The 20,811-nt window shown below is 40.2% G+C and overlaps 1 protein-coding gene across 4 annotated transcripts in view; it reads right to left on the bottom strand.

Annotated features, from left to right (window-relative positions):
* Positions 1-20,811, bottom strand: part of PDE7B (phosphodiesterase 7B) — a 162,228-nt gene that overhangs the window by 3,299 nt on the left and 138,118 nt on the right. For all 4 annotated transcript variants that reach the window (XM_080999695.1, XM_080999696.1, XM_080999693.1 and 1 more), the window contains 8 exons: positions 20,319-20,470; positions 17,738-17,801; positions 16,157-16,252; positions 14,638-14,738; positions 13,210-13,341; positions 8,885-8,976; positions 7,164-7,308; positions 1,533-1,629 (listed from right to left, as the gene is read on the bottom strand). In XM_080999695.1, coding sequence (XP_080855821.1) covers positions 1,533-1,629; positions 7,164-7,308; positions 8,885-8,976; positions 13,210-13,341; positions 14,638-14,738; positions 16,157-16,252; positions 17,738-17,801; positions 20,319-20,470 — 879 coding nt within the window. The remainder of the gene's footprint in view (positions 1-1,532; positions 1,630-7,163; positions 7,309-8,884; positions 8,977-13,209; positions 13,342-14,637; positions 14,739-16,156; positions 16,253-17,737; positions 17,802-20,318; positions 20,471-20,811) is intronic.

Here is a 20,811-nt window from a genome sequence, read left to right as displayed (position 1 = left end):
AATAGCCTTTACAAAACCATGCGTCCTAACAGTGCTATCCTAAAAATGTCTACCAGAAGCCCTGCTGGATCAGAGCAAAGGCCCATTAGTCCAGTGACTTATTCTTACAATATTTCTACAAACCAGGTACCTATGGGAAGCCTGCAAGCAGGTAATGAGCACATCAGCACTCTCCCCATGGCTGCTGCTCCTCAGCAAACCTGTATGATACTGGAGGGTAGGATGCAGCCATCATTGCTAGTAGCCACTGGTCGCCTTATTTTCCATAAATTTATCTCTAAACTAGTGCTCATTATTACATTTTGTTGTGAATTCTACAGTTTAACTATGTGTTGCAGGAAAAAGTATTTCTTTTTTCCCTGTGCTGAATCTCCCACCATTCAGCTTCATTTGATGAAAATGGTTTCTAGTATTTTTAGAACTTCTCTCTATCCACGTTCTCCACATGATGCGTTATTTTATACATCTCTAGCATATCCCCCCTTCATCTCCATTTTTCCACACTAAAAAGCGCCAAATATACCTTTCTGAACCTTTTTCAAGCCCTTTCCACCTTTATAAGATCCTTTTTGAGATGGTACAATCAAAACTACACAACATACCAGGTGCAATCACACCATAGATATTTATGACAGTCTGATTCTCTCTCGCTCTTCATTTCTTGCCTGTAATATCTTCCTTGATGCTGCTTGCTATCATCTTGGCTTTTATGGGATACTCAGAAGGAAGTCCCATTGAGTTCCATGGGATGTACTCCCTGGTAAGTGTTAATTTCCCCTAGGAAATTTTACTTAATCCTGGTTTGTGTCATTCAGTTACTGCGATGAAGATTCTTAGACTCTTGATTTTCATAGATTAATGATAACAACAACACACATTTAATAGAGATTTTGTAATGACTTGTAACTTACCAAATTGTAATTTTGTATGACATGTTTGCAATGCCCTTTTGGAACAATTAGGACTATGTGAAGCTCAATGAATAAAAGATAACATGAAACTCTGTGATCTACTGGCATCTCCCTTGGTGTGCCTGACAAGTGCATTCTAATCATTAGCAACTCTAATGACATGCACAATGCTCAAGATGATACCTCACTTTGGAGGCAAGTAGAGATTTGTCAAGAACAGAAAAGTTTGAGTGAGTTGGGTTCATGTTGTCCTCAGATGTTATCATACCATATAATATGACCAGGTACCAGTAGACAAAAGCTTGTCTGAAAACCCTTCTGCTGGTGGTTTGTCACTTGTAAGGACTGCATTTTAAGAATGATACATGCCTGCAGGCAAACTCAAGACATCGTTGCCCAGTATCTGGTAGCCCAGCTAATTAAACAGCCTTAGTTCTATTAACTTACTTCTGCCCTTTAATCCTAGCCACTTATTCAACAAGGCCTCAATTCTGTCAGCATATTTTTGTGGGAGGCTTAAAGTGAGCATTGGGCACTGTGGGATGAGTAAATGCCATTTCCCATTAACAAAACCGGATTGAGTGACTGGAAACACAAAGTGAAATGTATGAGCCTGCTGACCTTGCCTGTAGAATTCCTCACAAACCCGTTCACTCCACTGTTTGCTCATCTCCCAGAGCCGGCAAGGATTGCAGATGTCTGCACACTTTAGCGCAATCTGGAAATAAGGACAAGATGGTATGAATGACGCAGTAAAAGATACTGCACTCCATACACTCAAAACGAATGAGTAGTATAGGCCTAATGTCTGTTGTGCCAAGAACACCACTGTTGTTTATGGGCACAAGGATTGCTCAGTACAGTATTAAAAGTTTAATTCAGCACATTTTTTGGGAGTTACTAGATTTTTCATGAATAAGAATAAAATGGAAAGGGGAGAAACTTCAAATGAAATAAACACACAACTTCAAAAGTACCATCTAAAAGCAAGTGTCCCCCACCCCTTCTAATAACCCACAGAATACTTGGGTCAAAATAATAATAATAGTGATGGTATAAAACAAAGTCAATTCTAGCATAAAGCAAATACATTGTCTTAAATGTTAATTAACCATTTTAATGGAAGGATCATTCTGGATCCAGGTTTGTCCATGGGAACCTTTGTACCTGAAAATTTCCAGAATGCTGCTGCAAAACCATATGTTTTTATTCTGCCATATATGATACATTGACTTTGGTATTGCCATTGTCATGATTTCCTGCTAGACTCTAACCCTGAGTTTCCTCCATTTGCCAGCTTTGTTTTCCCACTTTGTAACATAACTGGGCTCCTGCTCAGATATAGGTCAGATAACACACCCTTTAATTTCAGGTGCATAATAATTTTTAGCTGGTTCTGGTCTTAGATTTGTAGATTGTTGCATGATATGCTATATACATCAGGTGTTTCCAATCTACCCTGAATGTTCCATGATCTTCATTCAGGTGGCCTACAGCAGGTCTGTGAATCCAATCTTTTGAAAACTTTGACCAAAAGTAGACAGAGCACAAACTACTTGATATGTTCTAGCATAACTTCAACTTTTTAAAGTTTCTGATACCTTGGTAGTCCTTATATTAGCATTGCTACTTAATCATAATAAACACCAGTTCATTAATCATTTCATTAGATCTTTCAATTAATTAGTCTAAATCCTGAATTAAACCTCATAAGATATTAATCACAAAATTGACCAGTTGATCGAACAGCAAGAGCATTCATACGCAAACACTTAAATCTTGATACACTATTCATTAAGCAACCAGAAAGTGCATTACTCAGTTTAATCAATTTGCTCACTTCTAAATTTTATCCCCACAAGTTGTTCATCAACATCAGGAATTTCCCTTCTGAGGTAGAATGCTTTAGCCTATATACTTTGGCTAAATACAAAATCAGGAAGACACTGTAGGGGAAGAATGCTTGAGTACCATGCTGTGGTCCTAGTGACTTATTTGATTGGGTGAGGGTATATATCAGGACAGCTGTTTTAAGTTGTGTGACTTGTTCTTTTTATGATTACTAGGTGGCTTTTATTCTCATTTCCCTCATCCCAAATACTGCTTCTGATCACATATGAAATATCTCAGCCCCTGTGAGGAGGAGTTCATTTTGTTGTCTCCTTTTATCTTTCATGCAAATATGGCTATGCCATGAACATGTGAAATACTATTTTGGTCAAAGAACATTAAGTACAAGGTGTGAGAGACTAGAGGCAAGAATGACAGGTAAGCCTGTAATTATGCTTTGGAAGAAGCAGCATCTGCTTCGTGATTTGTTCCTCTGACTCCTCCACAGTAGCAGCTATGTTAAGCAGTCTGCAGGCGGGCTTTCCATTTGAAATGGAATAATGATCTAAGCTTTTTAAAAAAGCTAAAAGCTATGAAGTAGGAGGCATCTTCTACTGTCATTTCTTTTGTTAAGCAATCAGCGCAAGTTATATTTCAGGTTAATAACCATAATAGTGGGACCTTAGTCTGAAGATCCTATTACCTACTGCATTACAGCTAGAACAACCAATTTGAGTCTTTCTGAGCCTAAATTAGATTTGGCTTTGTCACTGCCCTCTGAAGAACAGCCAAGCGAGATGTGATAGGTAGAATGTAGCAGATTAGAAATATTTAGGGATGGCTTGGCATTCACTTCTAACAAAGTTAGGGGAAATGATTCTTGATACTGGGCAAAAAGAAGGGCTACCAGCTTCTTTTCTGGCAGGGCTCTCCTGCCTTTAGTAAGATGCCTGATTAGCAGAAATTGCAGAAGTGAAATGCTTCCTAGTTGAAGATACATTGATTGTCAAGGCTTCACCTGCTGAATTGTGCATGGCAGTCTGCTTAGATGTTCCATGCAGCACATTAGTAGTAGTATGCTGATAAGATAAATAATAAGGCTAACTAGGTGCAGGACTGTACTGTATCATTTTCATAGTTAACCAGACACCAGCCATTGATGCATAGGAATATGCAGCATAATTCATTATAACGTGAAGTTCACTGTTGTCTAAATGGCTTTAGGATACATCTCTCTGGAATAACTTTCAGTGCACACTTGAGTAACAAAAAGTGTTAAATACATCTATTCTGAGGAGCTACATCAGGTAAGTGGAGAGGAACAGCAGCACACTTTAACTGCTATATAGTAGCATCTAGCATCTCTGCTGCTATAATGGTATAAATATTCAATAAAATACAATCCAGAACCTCTTCGAAACAAAATGCATTAAGGGTGAGGCTTTATTTTGATAGAACAAGGGACTTGTATATTTTTGCTGAACTCTTTAGAAGTGGGGAATATCCTCCCACCAAAAATAAGTAGTTTAATTGCAGCTTTTTCTACTCAGACATCATCTGCAAAATCCATTTAAGATTTTCATGTGATGCCATTTATTTTTGCTGGTATTTCTCTATAAAGGGAAGATATTTAGAGAAGAGCTCTGTCTCAGTAACAGAGGCTGACGTACCTTCAGGCTAAAAGTTTACATGCTGCATTAAATGTTCCCATAATATATGCAGCCAGATCCTAGTTTAAAGCAACAGAAAATGGTTAGAATTTGGCTGGCATGCTGACATGTTTCCAGTCATCCCATGACCCTGCACATGAGAATTATTATGTTCCCATCAGCAGGACCACTAATTTTTGAGAAGCCCGGTTCCTGAAATTTGGTACTTGTTTGTGTTCAAGTGCTGAGAGAATCTCTTTGGAAAGCAAACTATGAATGCCAAATTTTATGCTATATGAATCTCAGAGAGGAAAAGTAATAGAAAATCCAACAGAGAAAAAATATAGGTGGAAACCCCCCACTGTCTATCTTGTAGGCAGCTTAACAGATTGGAGAGAACCAAGGCATTCAAGTACTCCCCCACCCCACCCCCCCCAGCAACCAACATTGTTTATGATGCTCATTGTTAGAATAGTTAAACCTCAGCCATATGTAACCAGAACCAGCATCACTTCTCATCAGCCCCTTTATTGCCCTCTACCTTTTCTTGTACAGTGGTACCTCGGGTTAAGAACTTAATTTGTTCCGGAGGTCCGTTCTTAACCTGAAACTGTTCTTAACCTGAGGTACCACTTTAGCTAATGGGGCCTCCCGCTGCGCCGCCACTGCACGATTTCTGTTCTCATCCTGAAGCAAAGTTCTTAACCCGAGGTACTACTTCTGGGTTAGTGGAGTCTGTAACCTGAAGCGTCTGTAATCCGAGGTACCACTGTACTCTACAGAAAAATATGTACATTTAATTTCTTCCATCTCAGTTACTATTCTGATTTTTTATATGGAAGTGTATAATACAGAGGCTGAGTTATATGTGCCCCATGGAACACAACCTCAGTGGTCTCACTCAATCTAACTAGCCTTGGAATGCTTCCAGATGGAGGGCTTCTAGCCCTGCCAAATTATTGCTCTTCTGCTGGAAGGCACAAGTTGACATGTCATTCACTGTCCATGTTTCCAGAGGTGTGGCCCTTGTTTGGTGTCAGCATCTTGCTATGTTCTGTCTACACCACGATGGGCCATACACCAGTGGGAAGTATTGTCCCCTCCCCTTTACTGACTCCACATAGTCACCACACACTTTCTCTTCACATTTTGAAGCTGGTGCCTTTCATCACCATTTCAGCACCCAGTTTTGAACTGGTGTGCATGCACTTTTTTTTTCATGGCCAGTTTCGATATTCCACGATAATACAATTGCATAACTTAAAAGAGTGCAATCCAGTGCAAGAGGATCATAGCCTTACTTTCAGGTAAACATTGCTGTGTTTGGGTTCTAGGTCCTTCCTTTTTCTTCACAACCCAGCTAGCAATTTAATGTTTGCCTTTTCTAGGCAGTTTGGCAACTAGAATTTTGTTACATTGTAATTGTGCTCTTCATATACCAAAAAACTTAAAAGCGCAAACAGCATTGTGTAGAGAGTGAGGACAACTCCCTCTAGGAGAGGCAGCAATTTAATTAGGGTGTTTTTAAAGAAAAGGGGCTATGCAAGGACATTACAGCCATCTTCTCTCAACCAAGCAATGCGTTCCTTAGTTCCCTTTCTGTCCCAGGCATTCTAAAAAAACCTTGCAAACAGAGGATTCCTTGCAACCAGAGAAACTGCTCTTTGTATTTAAGGGGCCAAACAGTTGTGCAGTTGTAAAAAGAGGAAGTAATTAATTAGGCTGAGCCTTAAAAGAAGTCAGAAAAGTAACACCGGGAATCTTTTACACTACAGTAATGTTCAATAGTTGCTGTTCTGTTGCCTTCTTTCCCTGTCGTCTCCTCTAATGTTTTGAAACCAATGCCTGCTTGTTTAAATGGCTTTCAAGAAACAAAAAGCCTACACTGGTGAGAGCTTTGCTAGCTTTTACTTGGGTGCACCAATAAAAATGCACGAACTGTAGCAGAACAATTGTGTTCTGATCTTTTAAAATCATGTAAAAAACAAAACAAAAAACCAGCACTTTCAGCCTGAGACAAGAGGACTGAAGCCGTACAAGATTCCATCTGGAACCACACCTATTACGTTTATTCAAAAGTAAACCCTGCTGTTTTCAATGGAACCCCCCTCCCCCCCTTTCTAAGCTCCAGGCAAATAGCTAAGGAGAGAGAATTCCCCTTATCTGCAGTGCAGGACATGAAATGGCTTTGCAACCAGAAATGTAATAGCATCTTTAGCATGTCATTTAGCTTCCCAGAATCAACTCCCACTGTGCCTCAGTTTTACTTTTTTCGCGTCTGCAACTGCAGAAGGAATGTGCTGCTATTCCACTCCTTTCATCATAAATTTTTTGGGAGATAGGTAAAATGACAAAAGTAGTGCTGGGAAATATAGGGAGGTTACAGGATGATGACCGAGTTGTTTAGCCCTTCTGTTAAATATGAGTAAACAGGGTATATCACTTGCACAATAAATGCCTCCTCTGGGAGCAGCCTAGGTAAACCAGAATACTCCAAACGCTACACATGTTCACAAGCACTTGTTGCCCCTGTATCAATCCTGATGCAACTATATGGCGAGGAAAGCTCTGCTCTATAAGTAGCAGGAGAGAAGTGGTATGCTGTTCCCTGTTCTGCATGTGTATTACAAAAGGACCCAACATAGAGTGTTTGACAGTTTGTCAAGCCAATCCACACATTGAATGTATGAATACAAACACACACACACACACACACACACACACACACGGGTTATGTGTTCACAGAAAGAGGTAGGAAAATCTTTACATTTACCTGAAGCATAAAATGCCTATCAGGAGCATCCTCCATTTTCAAATCCTGATTTTTGAGATGCGCTTTCAACCGGATCAGAAATTCGTTCTGCCTGTTGATGTCTGTTGCCAAGATCAGGGAGCCCAGCTGCTGTTCAATATCATGCCTGTAGTTTAAAAAGGAAAAGTGTGTTTTGAGCAAGGCATTATTAATACCTCTTCATATCATCTATCTTCTGGTGTTTGGGGATGCCAATTGTTGTAGCAATCCTTATTTAGCGCATCCGGTTTAATGCACCATTACTGAACTCACATTGGTATACTTCTTCACAATTATGCTCCAAAAGTTTTCTCCCCACTCCCAGAAGCAAACACTCTGAACTGGTTTAGCAACTATCGACACATGACCACTAACTGCATCCTGGTAATTGGTTAGAATCGCTCAATTACTTAATTGGCTCTCTTGTCATAACAAGCTCAAATAGCAAGTGGTGAAGGAAAATGTATGGCTTTCCAGAGAAGCTTTTTGAGGCTTTTATGGCAGTGATGGCCAAACTTGGCCCTCCAGCTGTTTTGGGACTACAACTCCCATCATCCCTAGCTAACAGGACCAGTGGTCAGGGATGATAGGAGTTGTAGTCCCAAAACAGCTGGAGGGCCAAGTTTGGCCATCACTGCTTTATGCTGACTTTATTTGCAGCGGGATGTTTTACATTACCCTGGTCCAAGATAGAAGGTTCCTATTCATGTATACCTCAGGTGGTTATTATTATTGATTTTTTATTGAATTTATATATTGCCCTATACCCAAAGGTTAAATGGAATGTAAACAAAATAAGGTAAGCCGGTATTTTTCTCTTTGGTCTGTCTTATCTGCTGTTACTTTAGTCAGACAATTAACTGTGACATTATTTTGTCCATGAAAAATAGAAGGATGGGAGGTTTTTTTTATCCACAATTCCTCCCCCCTACCGAAATTTGTTCCCATTTCTAAAAGTATATTGTTTCATAAAATGACTTAGTAGTACAGCGAATTGATTAAGGCAGAATCCAAAGACTGAATATTGGCACGTTCAGCTCAAATGTATGAGGAAAATTAAGCTATTCTAGTGGGTGTGAGCAGCACAAAATTACCTTGCAAAATTACTTTGGGGTCAGAGGTGGCAGCATATTTCTCCTTTAATGTGCTTCGCTGTCTCTTCAGCAGCAGCAGAGCTGCTTGTGTTGACTACCGAGTGGTGGCTGTTCCCCCCCAGAATGCCCTGGCTTGCAGTTCAAGAACATTATTTAGAAATGTTCAACGCACAAAAGAGCACCCACAAGGGATGTGTGGTGGTGATGGCCCCAGAATAATAAATTTCTGGGTAATTTTGAGAAAATACAATAGCAGTCACTGATTCTCTCTCTCTCTCACTCTCTCACACACACACCCGAAATTTGCCAAACACTCCCTTCCATCACTGCAATTGTTGAAATGGGAACCATGTTTCATTTCAGATACAAAATTTGTGTGTGTGTGTGTTTCAGCTGAACCCTAGAATGCATGCAATACCAGTCAAACTGGGCGATTTTAATGTTGTAATTTTACTTTTTTCAGATGGCTATCCCTAGGATGCGTATTTTCTTTCATTCACATCAATACTCTGCATACCTCCCTGTATGCAGGGGAGTTACGAAGTAGTCAGAGTCAAAATTTTCTGGAAAATACCATGTTTCTTAAGTTTCCTAGTGGATGGTGCTTACCTCTCTTCTGTTGGCAGATGTGCAAGCAGCCTTGACTCTCGAAGCATGCCTATTGTAGATCTCCAGTGATGATTTTCTAATACAGAGACATTCTGGAGGAGGAAACAAATAACCAAAAAGATTCTCAGCCCAGTGAAGTCCATGTGCATGGAGGAACAGGCATCAGTGCATGTTTCCCTAACTGAATGGGAAACAATGGTTGCTGCATGAATTATTCCCCGGTCCTATTCACCAGTCAGGACTACATCACTCCAATTACACACTTGAACCATTGTACATCAGTTGTTTGGAATGAAATGGGTAGCAGGGCTCCCTCCTTAGCTTTACCAGTGTAACAGCATCATGAGTCCTCAACTAACTAATGTAATTCCCTTATACAGTACGTGTGTTAATTTTGTATCTTAGTTCTGGTGCTGCTATGATTAACACTGACTGTACCTCGTGATCTATAATGACAAGCAGGAAGAAAACAAGAGCTCATGTTTTCATTTGTAATTGCCTCTGAAAGTTGGAGGCAAAGTCTGCGCGATAACGAGGCGTTTTTCATAGTGGGGACTGTGGTTCCAAGGTCCTTGTCATCATTGTTCAAAGCTCCCCTGCTGTCCTTGTGGCATCAGGGGCTCAAATCAGAACTTTGTACTTTGGGAAGCAAATTATGGTACTTGGTACATGCTGTTCCCATCTGGAAATCTCCGGTCACAAAAGGCAGCTTTGTCATGCATAAATGATGGAATGTACTAGAAATAACACATTTTCTTCTGGAATTATTCATCCAACAACCTTATTCCTGTATGCGCTCACATTTAGTCGTGTCTAATGTTTGACATAAATGCTGCTTTTTCATTATTTGCAACTAGCATTTTTGCACACATCAACATGCATCAGTAAATGACTGACAGGTTGTTATGCCAAAATGTGTAAGAAGAACCATTGACTAGGCATGTGAGTGCTAAGGGGGGTTGGATTTTTAAAAAAAGTAATTTAAACATGTTTTGGAACTTTTAAAATAAATTAGATGCTGCTCCTTATGTATGTGATAGTGATATAGGGGGCACTGTTCCATGTCATGCTACATTTTAAAGCATGCTGTTCTAACAGGCTTGAAACAAACATCAGACTTATATTTTTACACACTGTATCCACACATGCACTTTCAAAACACACCTAAAATTGCCCTTACATGTGGTATTTTACTACAGCTCTTCACATACTTTGAGATACTGCAACCAGGAGGCATTCAGCCACATACCAGAAAATTAGGCTTGTGCAATTGGGTTAAAGCACTCTGGCACAGCAAATCCGCTTTAAAAAAAACGCCTGACTTTTTGCAGTTAGGAAAGTGATGGGGAAATGAAGTAAAAAGTGTGGGATAATGATTAACAGGAAGACTTATAACCATTATGCAAACAAATCAGGTTGAAATTTGTAAACTACTTGGAAGTGGTGGTTTTTTAAAAAATAATCAAGCTGTATCTAAATTGTATGGAATAAATAAATAAAATTGGTACGAATGTTCATTGTCATATAACCACCCTACAAACAAGTTGGACTGAATGTTCAATAAAAACCAGACCTGCATAAGCTTTGTGAAATAATAATAATAATAATAATTTATTATTTATACCCCGCCCATCTGGCTGGGCCTCCCCAGCCACTCTGGGCGGCTTCCATAGAAACCAAAAATACACTAAAATATCACACGTTAAAAACTTCCCTGAAGATGTCTTCTGAATGTCAGGTAGTTGTTTATCGCTTTGACATCTGCTGGAAGGGTGTTCCACAGGGCGGGCGCCATTACCGAGAAGGCCCTCTGCCTGGTTCCCTGTAGCTTTGCTTCTCGCAATGAGGGAACCGCCAGAAGGCCCTCGGCGCTGGACCTCAGCGTCCGGGCAGAGCGATGGGGGTGGAGATGCTCCTTCAGGTATACTGGACCGAGGCCGTTTAGGGCTTTAAAGGTCAGCACCAACACTTTGAATTGTGCTCGGAAACGTACTGGGAGCCAATGTAGGTCTTTCAAGACCGGTGTTATATGGTCTCGGCGGCCGCTCCCAGTCACCAGTCTAGCTGCCGCATTCTGGATTAGTTGTAGTTTCTGAGTCACCTTCAAAGGTAGCCCCACGTAGAGCGCATTGCAGTAGTCCAAGCGGGAGATAACCAGAGCATGCACCACTCTGGCGAGACAGTCCGCAGGCAGATAGGGTCTCAGCCTACGTACTAGATGGAGCTGGTAAACAGCTGCCCTGGACACAGATTTGACCTGTGCCTCCATGGACAGCTGTGAGTCCAAAATGACTCCCAGGCTGTGCACCTGGTCCTTCAGGGGCACAGTTACCCCATTCAGGACCAGGGAATCCTCCACACCTGCCCGCCTCCTGTCCCCCAAAAACAGTACTTCTGTCTTGTCAGGATTCAACCTCAAATTAGCAAATCAGGATGAGTATTTAATTTAAAAATGTTGTCTTGAGGAGCCTTACAGTAACGAATGCCTCAGATATGCCTCCACAATTATATTGAACACTCTAAACCAACAAATGTAAAAATAAAAAATAAAAATGGAGGTAATTTAGTCTGAATCTTGTTTTGTTACAAGATTAAGGTTTCTTGCTTGCTTTATAATTTGTAAATGGTTTGTTGAGCCTGTCTTCTGATGGAACTATGATATTGCTCTCTAGATTTTTTCTTTTGAAGTTAGCATGATGTGGGTTTCCTAAAATAGGATGCCCTCTGAGATGTGGTTGTTCATGTGAGGATGAGGACACTTGGAAAATATACTTATGAAGATTCCTGACATAGCAGTTTATCTGTATGTCTATGTGATTATATTATGCAACATTTTGGTTTATCTGTGAAGACTGTACAGTTCTCAAAGAATAATCTGCATTTACTTCATAGGATAATAATGTCCCTCAGAGTTTTCTTTTCCTCCTATCCAGAACCCCTGACATTTGGAGGAGTCTGGAGCAGTGCCCCAGATCATCACAGTGGTATATCTATGTTTGGCTATGGCTTGTCAAAACAGATAGAGCAAGCTGAGTTAGTCACAGGATATCTCAGCATCCTTCTGTCATAGCCTTGGCTCTCATAGCCCTGTCTGTTGCTTTATCTTAGTGTAGAAGGACAGTCTGGCCTGTTACACAACTGACATCTCCAGGGAGAAAGTATAGATGGTAGTGAGAAGTGAAGAGAATCTTTCTCTCTCTCTCTCCCCTCCATCCCCAATTAGTTCAATAGAAAGCCAGGATTCCCCAGAGAGCTGGTTACAGACTCAATCGCACTAATCTAGTTCACCAGAAATAAGCAGAGCACAAGTGAGAGTGGCCAGTGAATTAGGTAGTATAAAATACAACCTGTACTAGCACAATAAATCCTAAGGTTCTCTGACCACAGTTACGCATTTCAGATACAAAAGCAACTGCTTGCTGTGGGCAACTTCTCACATTCTTTTTTGAAGACATGGGTGCAGTCTTTGGAAATCCCCTCTGTGCACACTGTACTTTATGTTTTGAGGATAAGAGTTGAAACTTTCCAATTTCTTAAGAATATCTAGGAAAAGGCCAACTGCTTCTCTCCAACCCCACCTCCCAGTCACTACGGCCTACTTTAAATCAGGAAGGGGTTCTGTGGGATGCCAGAGGGCACGCTATATTGTCATTTAGGTAACCTATGCCAAACACGTAACTCATCCACCATATAATAAGTGGAGAGGGTGGGGGAGCACAGGGAACAAAGATGTAGCTAGTTACTAGTAAAGCAGTGTATCTGTGTGAAACAGCTCTTCATTTTGAACTGGGATCTTCTCTGAAAAGTCTGGCTTTGGGTAGGATTCCACAGAAATACAGAATAGCACTGAATGTTGTAATGGGAATATAACTTTTTTTAAAAGTTTGAAAGTGTGAGGGGAAGTTTTCCATTGTCTACATAGCTCCACTTTTCTCCCCAAGACCAAAAAAAACCAAAAATGTATTGTGCAAAACAGAAAAATTATACAAATCAGTTTAATTTTCACGAGTTACCAAGTTCAGATGTTCTCACAAAAGTTGGGTTGCCTAGATGCCAAAACTCAACTTGAAAAAGAAAAGGAAGGAGCAGCCCTGGATATAATGATGTCTGATTATTTGTGATGGTGACTAGAACGTTTGTTTGTATAAGGGAGAAGAATCGTGAAGGATTCGTATCCAGAAATGGTTCCAGAGTTTACATGACTCCTTCCTAAGATAGAAAACCTAACGTTTTAATTGTAGTGCTGCAATATAAAATGCAGCTAAACTATAATTAAAATCTAAAATTGTACTTGTATAACTTTTGAGACATAAGTACATTCTCACCTGGTATAAACTGGCAAGATGGTGTTTGGTTTTTATCAAAAATGGTTGGTTTACTCCTGGATGATCTACATCATGTGCTGCAGCAGCTAGTAGTCCAAGCATGATGTCCAGAGGTGTGAGGAAGTTGGCAAGCTGCAACCATGCAAAAAATCAAGGTTAAATGAAATATGAGAGCTGTTGCTCACCATTCACAGTTAAGTGAACTCATGCCCATAAAACTGTTCAACTTTTATGACAATGCAGAGTATTCACTATGTGGCTCATTTGCATGACACTGATGAGGTCATAAAGGCTCTTGAGTTTATATTGCAGCTCCACATTAATGATTTTTGCAGCAGCACACTTGGGGTGCTTCCAGGCTTTAATCACATACTAGCAAATCCAGTTGTGCAGTTAAGTTGATGTGGCATTCTAGCACAAAGAAACCCCCTTCTTATAAAAAAAATAACCAGACCTTTTGCATAAAAGTAAGTGAAAAGAAAAAGCCCTGGGAAGTGTGGGATACCATTTTCTCAATGCAACATTTTACAACCTCCCTACAAACAAATCTGAATGCATGCTCAATAGGTAGCTGACAGTGTCTAACGTCACAAACTTTGTGTAAACAAATCAGGATGAATGCCTGGAAGTGACCTCAGTTGAAACAAATGGTTGAGGTGCCAGCAATCAAAACAATGTTCAAATGGGGAGGTGGATGTTACGTGTAAATACCTTTTGAAAATCTGCCAAAGGATAATGCAGATACAAGTGATACCAGCCAAACCTCATGCACTACTGCCACAATGACAGATATTAATGGTGAGTAAAAGTAGTGCATTGTAAAAAAAGCATTATTTTAGCAAATCTCAAAAGTCAGTGTAGCACCCTTTGATTTATGATGGGGGGGGGCGGATCCAGCTGTTCTGTTGCTGGCTGGCATTCATGAATAATGTAGCTGTGAATAGCTTAACTGAGGGCTCTAAACAAATGGAAAAGGTGCTGCATAAGCAGAGTACATACCTACAGATATGTTCATCAGCTGTTCTATTGATTTGGTGACACTGGATTTAAGATTGCCTTATAGGTCCTTCATATGTTCCAAGCAAAGGATATGCACGTCTAAGATACTTTGGGTGGTAGTCAGCTATCTTTTACTCAGTGTGGATCCACTGAAACCCCCTCTCCTTGCAGCTTCATTTGAGCTTCATAATTTCTGCGTGTTTGTGTAATTTTGTTGTCATTTTTAAGCAACTAAGAAACCGTTGCTGATCAACAGGTCTGCTAGTAGATCCCAGTCTATATTCTGCTTCAGAGCAACTCAGTCAATCCACAAGCAAAAAACCCCAATATACATCTTGAGGAATGCATTTGTCTTTCATTAGCAGAATGGCATCAGCATTTCCTATTGAGAAATTATCTTAATTCTTAGGAGGGAAGGAGTTTGGTTACCTTGGGCTCCTTTAGGTAGCAGTGCATAGCTTGAGTGACATCAGCAGCATGAACAGCATTGTGGTATGGGTTTTGACTATGGTAATCTTCTTGCACCATAACTAGAAGTAAAAGAAGATAAACAATTGGTGTAGCCCTTAACAGTGCTAGAAGGCAAAGGGTTAAAGTGTCACTTATATTTTGAAGCATTCAAAAGTCAAGACCAACCAAAATATCACAAAATAGTGAGCAAGCTCTTGAGTCCAAGAGAATTCTTCTGGTTTGTTAAGCAAACCAGAAGGGGGAGATGTTAAGCAGGAGTGGAAGTGAGAGGAAAGCTGGTTTGGCACTGAATTCATAATGCCTACATTGGTCAAAAGTTCATTTTTGTTGCATAGGCAGAATGGCTAAGGGTATAGGGATTGTCATGCAGAGTGCCAGCACTTCAGAATTTACCACTACACCACTGACTCTTACCCCAAAACATGATCATTCTTTGAATATGTGATTAAAATATGTTTGGTCATTTTGAAACTTTGGATTTATGTCTTGAATTCAACCCACTGAAGCTCTTTCTTAAAAAGAACCCAGTGGCTTGGCACCCTTACAAGACTGTCCCTTGGTGGAAGAAAAACGCATCCACATGCTAGAAAAGCTTTGCCAGACTTTTAAAGGTTTTGAAGCCTATTTTATAAATCACCCTTTATTGTTCTTCATGAAAGCATGGATTCACAAGAAAAATAAATAGTATTTGTGGAGGGCAGGGGGAGAATCTATGATTGCATAATTATATAAGATTGCTTTTCTATATGAATATTAATATGTTGGTAGCTGCGTTTTCTGCTGCAAGAGATTAACACAGCTACTACCTATCTGAAAATGGCCTCAAAATATGGTCCTCCAAAATCACCCCTGCACTAAGGCAAACAGAGACCAGATATTCTGAATCTGGATTATCACTTAAAAACAACAACAATTTAGCATTTTAAGATTCCCTAGATAATATGTTTATTCCAGTTCTGGAATGGGTCAACTTTCCAACTTTACAGCTCTCCCAATTCCCATTATCATAAGAAATGAGAATTGTGCAGGTTTGCTGCTGAAGCTGAGCCTCCCATGTAACTGTTCAATTTCAACTTACCCAAGACTGATAAAGGAAATGTCACACTAACCCACACTAAAGAAGAGCATATTATACCAAGCAGAGGGCCTTCTTGGTGGTGGCACCCGCCCTGTGGAACGCCCTCCCATCAGATGTCAAGGAAATAAGCAGCTATCCTATTTTTAAAAGACATCTGAAGGCAGCCCTGTTTAGGGAAGTTTTTAATATTTAATGCTGTATTGTTTTAAACACTCAATTGGGAGCCGCCCGGAGTGGTTGGGGAAACTCAGCCAGATGGGCAGGGTATAAATAATAAATTTATTTTATTTATTTATTTATTTATTTATTTATTTATTTATTTTATTATTATTATTATTATTATTATTATTATTATTATTATTATTATTATTTTACTAGAGAGAGGGAAGAAGTACTTACCTAAGAATCTGTGTAATGTAACCATGTCTAACTGAAAATGGTGGATAAGCCCATGTACATTGAAGAGGTGGCACAGCAAGGTTACAAGGCTGTTTCCTGAGGGAACAGAGAGACGTGCATTAACTGGATGAAAAAACCCCATACAGTGGTAGCTCGGGTTAAGAACTTAATTCGTTCTGGAGGTCCGTTTTAGCTAATGGGGCCTCCCACTGCCGCTGCACCACCGACATGCGATTTCTGTTCTCATCCTGAAGCAAAGTTCTTAACCTGAGGTATTATTTCTGGGTTAGTAACCTGGAGCGTCTATAACCCAAGGTATCACTGTATTTAGCAACCTTGTTAATTGTGTTACTGTCTTGCGCCGCTAGTGCTGTCCATGGATATGCAAGTTATTAGAATCATAAAATTGTACAGTTGGAAGGGCCCTGAGGGTGATTTCACTAGAATGCAGCCTTCTATAATTCATAATGGCTTTGCTGGGGACCCAGAAATGCAGGCTCCATAAGCCTGAAAACCTTCCTTCTGCTTCTCAGTTATGTTAACGCATAGTTACCGCAATGGCAAGAATATCCCTCTCGTAATGGTATTTTCAGAAGCGTCCCCCAAAATAAGGGCCATAGGACTGGAGGGGGCATAGCTTGGTGGGTAATCTAAATGGCTTGCCCAAACAAGATCCCCTGTTCATATCCTACCATCTCCAGTTAAAGACAGTGAGACTGCTGGTGGCAGTACTGGCTTGTGGTCCCACAATGTGCCTGTAGGGTAGATAGCAATTTTTTGCAAATAGTTTGGTGTGGTGAACTGTCTTGTATTCACATTCAAAATTCCAAGGGGTTGTCTTCAACTACAGCCTTCTCAGAGTAAACCCGTTAAAATTAATGAATCAAAGTCAGTAGTGTCCATTAATGTAAATGGGTCTACGCTGAGTAGAACTAGCACTGAATATCCTCCTACATGTCTAAAAGTTCTGCAAATTCTGGAAACTAAAATGAATGGTTGCTATTTAAATTGCTCTGCTTCAAGAGCTAGGAGGAGATAATAGCATATATATTTTTTCAACCAAATAATATTGAAAAACAATTCCCAAGAAAATTGTATTGTAGTTTTCTTAAATTATCTGCAAGACAAATTCTGGATTATAGCAGAAAATGGTCTGGATATGTTTTTTGTGTTGTTTTTTAAAAAAACAAGATCTAGGCGATTGAGGGAAATGAGTATTTCTATGCTTCAAGGATGCCAGGAATAATGGTGTCAATAGCCAAATCTCTACTGCCTTTTGACATCTCTTCAGCATACATATATTGTCAGCCTTTTCCCACAACCATGGGAGCTAGAAACTGGGCTCTTGAAAATGGATTGCATTTTTTCAGAAGTTTGCACATGCCACCAGATTCCGTATGGAACAGATTCTGCAATACATGATGTGACTGCAGCTATGCACACTTCTAAACCCTTCCCTTCATTTAGGAAAACTGAGACATAGGTAAAAACTATGGCAATAAAAGATTTAAGGATGATGGAGAAACCTAAAGGCAATGATTAAGAATCAATGTTCTCTGAAAGGTATTTTATGCAACTTACCATTTGTCAAGCGGTCAAACAGGAAAATGTCAAAATCCCACATTCCCACTTTGGATAGCATATACTGGGAATATAAAAATAAAAGGCAGAATGTACAAAATAAGTATTGACAGATTTACGTGAAATCTTTTAAAATATACTTTATAAATTATGGGGCTCATGGTTTCTGAGAAACTGCACACCCTCATTTAAGAGATGTGGAAGTGGGCTGAATTTGCACAGTGGTAATGGAAATGCACTCTATATATGTTCAGAAGTAACCATCCCCTTTCATATGCTCTGGATATGAGCTCACAAATTATTATTTACTTTCTTATGTTTGCCCTGGCCTTTGACACCTGAGATACGTGCTTTCAGGACTCACCCTGGTCCTGTGATTGTAATCTGTTTTAACTGCATTTTGAATTTTAATTTGTTGTAACCTGTCCCGGGTGAAGGGCAGGCGATATATTTAATAGCAACAACAAGGATAACAATAAATATTTAGATTTAATAATTAATAATAAACCTAAAACAATTATACTAATTTAAGAAAAAAATATATATTAGAAATAATTTAGTACATAAAATTGTACTCTTTGGTACATTTATGACATTTGAAAGTGTAAGTACCTTTGTTTTAATTAAGTAATAGTTCAAATGTAGCCAGTTTTAGAGAGGAACCTGCATAGCGAACACTGCCATCCTATACATGTCTAATCCAGTCTCAGAAGCAAGCCCAAAATGAGCCTTACTCTCAGCTGATTGTGCATAAGATTGCAGTCTAAGACACCTACATATAGCTTAGTATTTGTCAGTTGGGAAAACAGCACTGTAAACAAAACTAGGTTTTTATATGGAAAGCTCGTTATTGGAACTCACATTATTGGGGGCAGGGAGGAACTCAGAAAATGGGGTTGGGGAACCTATGGCCCTCCATTCATTTCTGGACTATTGCTCTCTTCATCCTTGATGGGAGCTGGAGTCTGACAATATCTGGATGGCCATAGTTTCACATCCCGGCTGTAGTGTAATTAACAACAATTTAGAAAATCAGCAAGACCATCTTATCTACCTGCAAACAAATCAGGACAAATGCTCAATAAACAGGTTCTCTAGAAGCACCCATAGAAACCGTAGAAAATTAGCTATGCTGAACTTGCTTTCTTTTTATCCCATTCCATCCAAGCAGATATATATCCTTGAAATAAGTTCTTAGCATAGCTCTAAATATATTTCTCTAAAAAGAACCAGCATCTTAAAGAACCACAGCTTCTGCTTTCCACTTTCAGCTTCACAGACTTCAGAAATTTATTTATTTCATATATATTTTACATACTGCTTAACGCTAGAACCGTCTCTAAGTGGTTTAGAAAGAGAAATTGAAGGTTTGCCCAAGACTGAAATGAGCTTCTCAACTCTGTACCCTCCAACATTTCAGACAAAAACAGGGACACATTTACAAAACCTCAACTGGTTGAAATTTCCTGACATAAGAATGTAAGAAGAGCCTGCTGGATCAGGCCAATGACCCATCTACTCCAGAATCCTGGTCTCACAGTGGCCAACCACTGTGGCCTGCATGAAAACCCACAAGCAGGATTCGAGCACAAGAACACGCTCCTTCCTGTGGTTCCCAGCAACCAGTATCCATTGCTGCCTCTAGCTGAAAGTATGCTTTGCTGAAACCTACTTTTAACCCTTTTGAAACGTTTGTTTGCTGAAATGCCTGCTCTCTGCTGTATTAATTTACACTGCAATACCTGGTCCAGTGCTGTTTTAGAAACCATGAAGGCAGGGGGAGCGCATCCTGTTTTGCCGCTTGAGGCAAAATAGGAGGTGCCACCTTTCCCTGCCCTTCCGTTCCCATACCTGTTGCGCCACTGGCACTCCTTCTTTGCATGCCCTTCTGCTTCTGCAGTTTGGGGTGAGATCTTATCCAAAACAATCAAGATCTTGCGCACTCACAAATCTTGCGCGATTACAGCTGAAATCAGTGGCACTTCTGCGGAGGCAGTGGGGCATCCATGGGACTGCTGCTTGAAGCATCCACAGCAGTGTGCCTAATGGCAGAGCCAGCTCTGCTTGAAGGTATGGCTTTTCACAGAATCACAGAGTCGGAAGGGACCATGAGGATGATTAAAGATATAGTAGAATCAGGGTAACCAACATGGTGCCCCCCAGAGTCACACACTTTTGAGTTCTACAACTTGCAACATTCATAACTATTGACCATGTTGGCTAGGGCTGATAAGAGTTGTAGACCAACAACATATTGACCGCACCATGTTGACCACCCGTGTGCTACAACACACTTGGGTCATTTCCCCTCCCTCAGCAGTCCCCAAACCCTACCACACATTGTTCAGGAGAGGCTTCTGACCCACTGGAGAGGCATTTCAGGGGGTGCAAGTGGTTACAGGGGGAGGAGGGGGTGAGAAACATTCTTTCCATGAACTTCCTTATGTTAAATTATCTCAGGATCCAATTCTACATATCTAACATTCCTTCATGTTGAACTCAAGCAAATCTTCAGCTGATCTCTTTGTTACATTTAGAACAATAAGTCTTTAGTAGGGAGTTTGTTGGAGATGCCTCTTACCCTTGCTTGCCCAAGGTAGCCTTCATCCAGCAAGTACAGCGAAGCCTGTGGTACGATTCCACGCAGTAGCCTGGATGCATGGAAGTATCTCTGGAAGCTCAACAGTCTTTTTACCTTTTTCTTTGTTCCAATTTCCCCTGAGTAAATGGTATCTGTGGAAAAATGACAGGTACAAAGATCTTCGCTAAACGAATAAGCAGGAACTCAATGAAGGCCAGATTTTGACTATGCTGAAAATGCAGAAGTACTAGGACCGTGGGGTTTTCTCTTCCAAACAGATACCGTATTTTTTGCACCATAACACTCACTTTTTTCCTCCTAGAAAGTAAGGGGAAATGTCTGTGCGTGCTATGGTCAGGTGCGTGTTATAGAGCGAAAAATACGGTATGTTTCTGCCGCTATATTCTACTCACCCAAGGGCAACAAGAAAACAAATTATAAACTGTCAAAGATATGGAGCATCAAAGCATGGATGCTTTAACATGTTCTACTG

This window comes from Podarcis pityusensis, assembly GCF_964106645.2.
Source record: "Podarcis pityusensis genome assembly, chromosome: 3".
Classification (NCBI taxonomy): domain Eukaryota; kingdom Metazoa; phylum Chordata; class Lepidosauria; order Squamata; family Lacertidae; genus Podarcis; species Podarcis pityusensis.
Note: the sequence above shows the minus strand (reverse complement) of the source record. Positions and strands in the feature narration are given on the sequence as shown.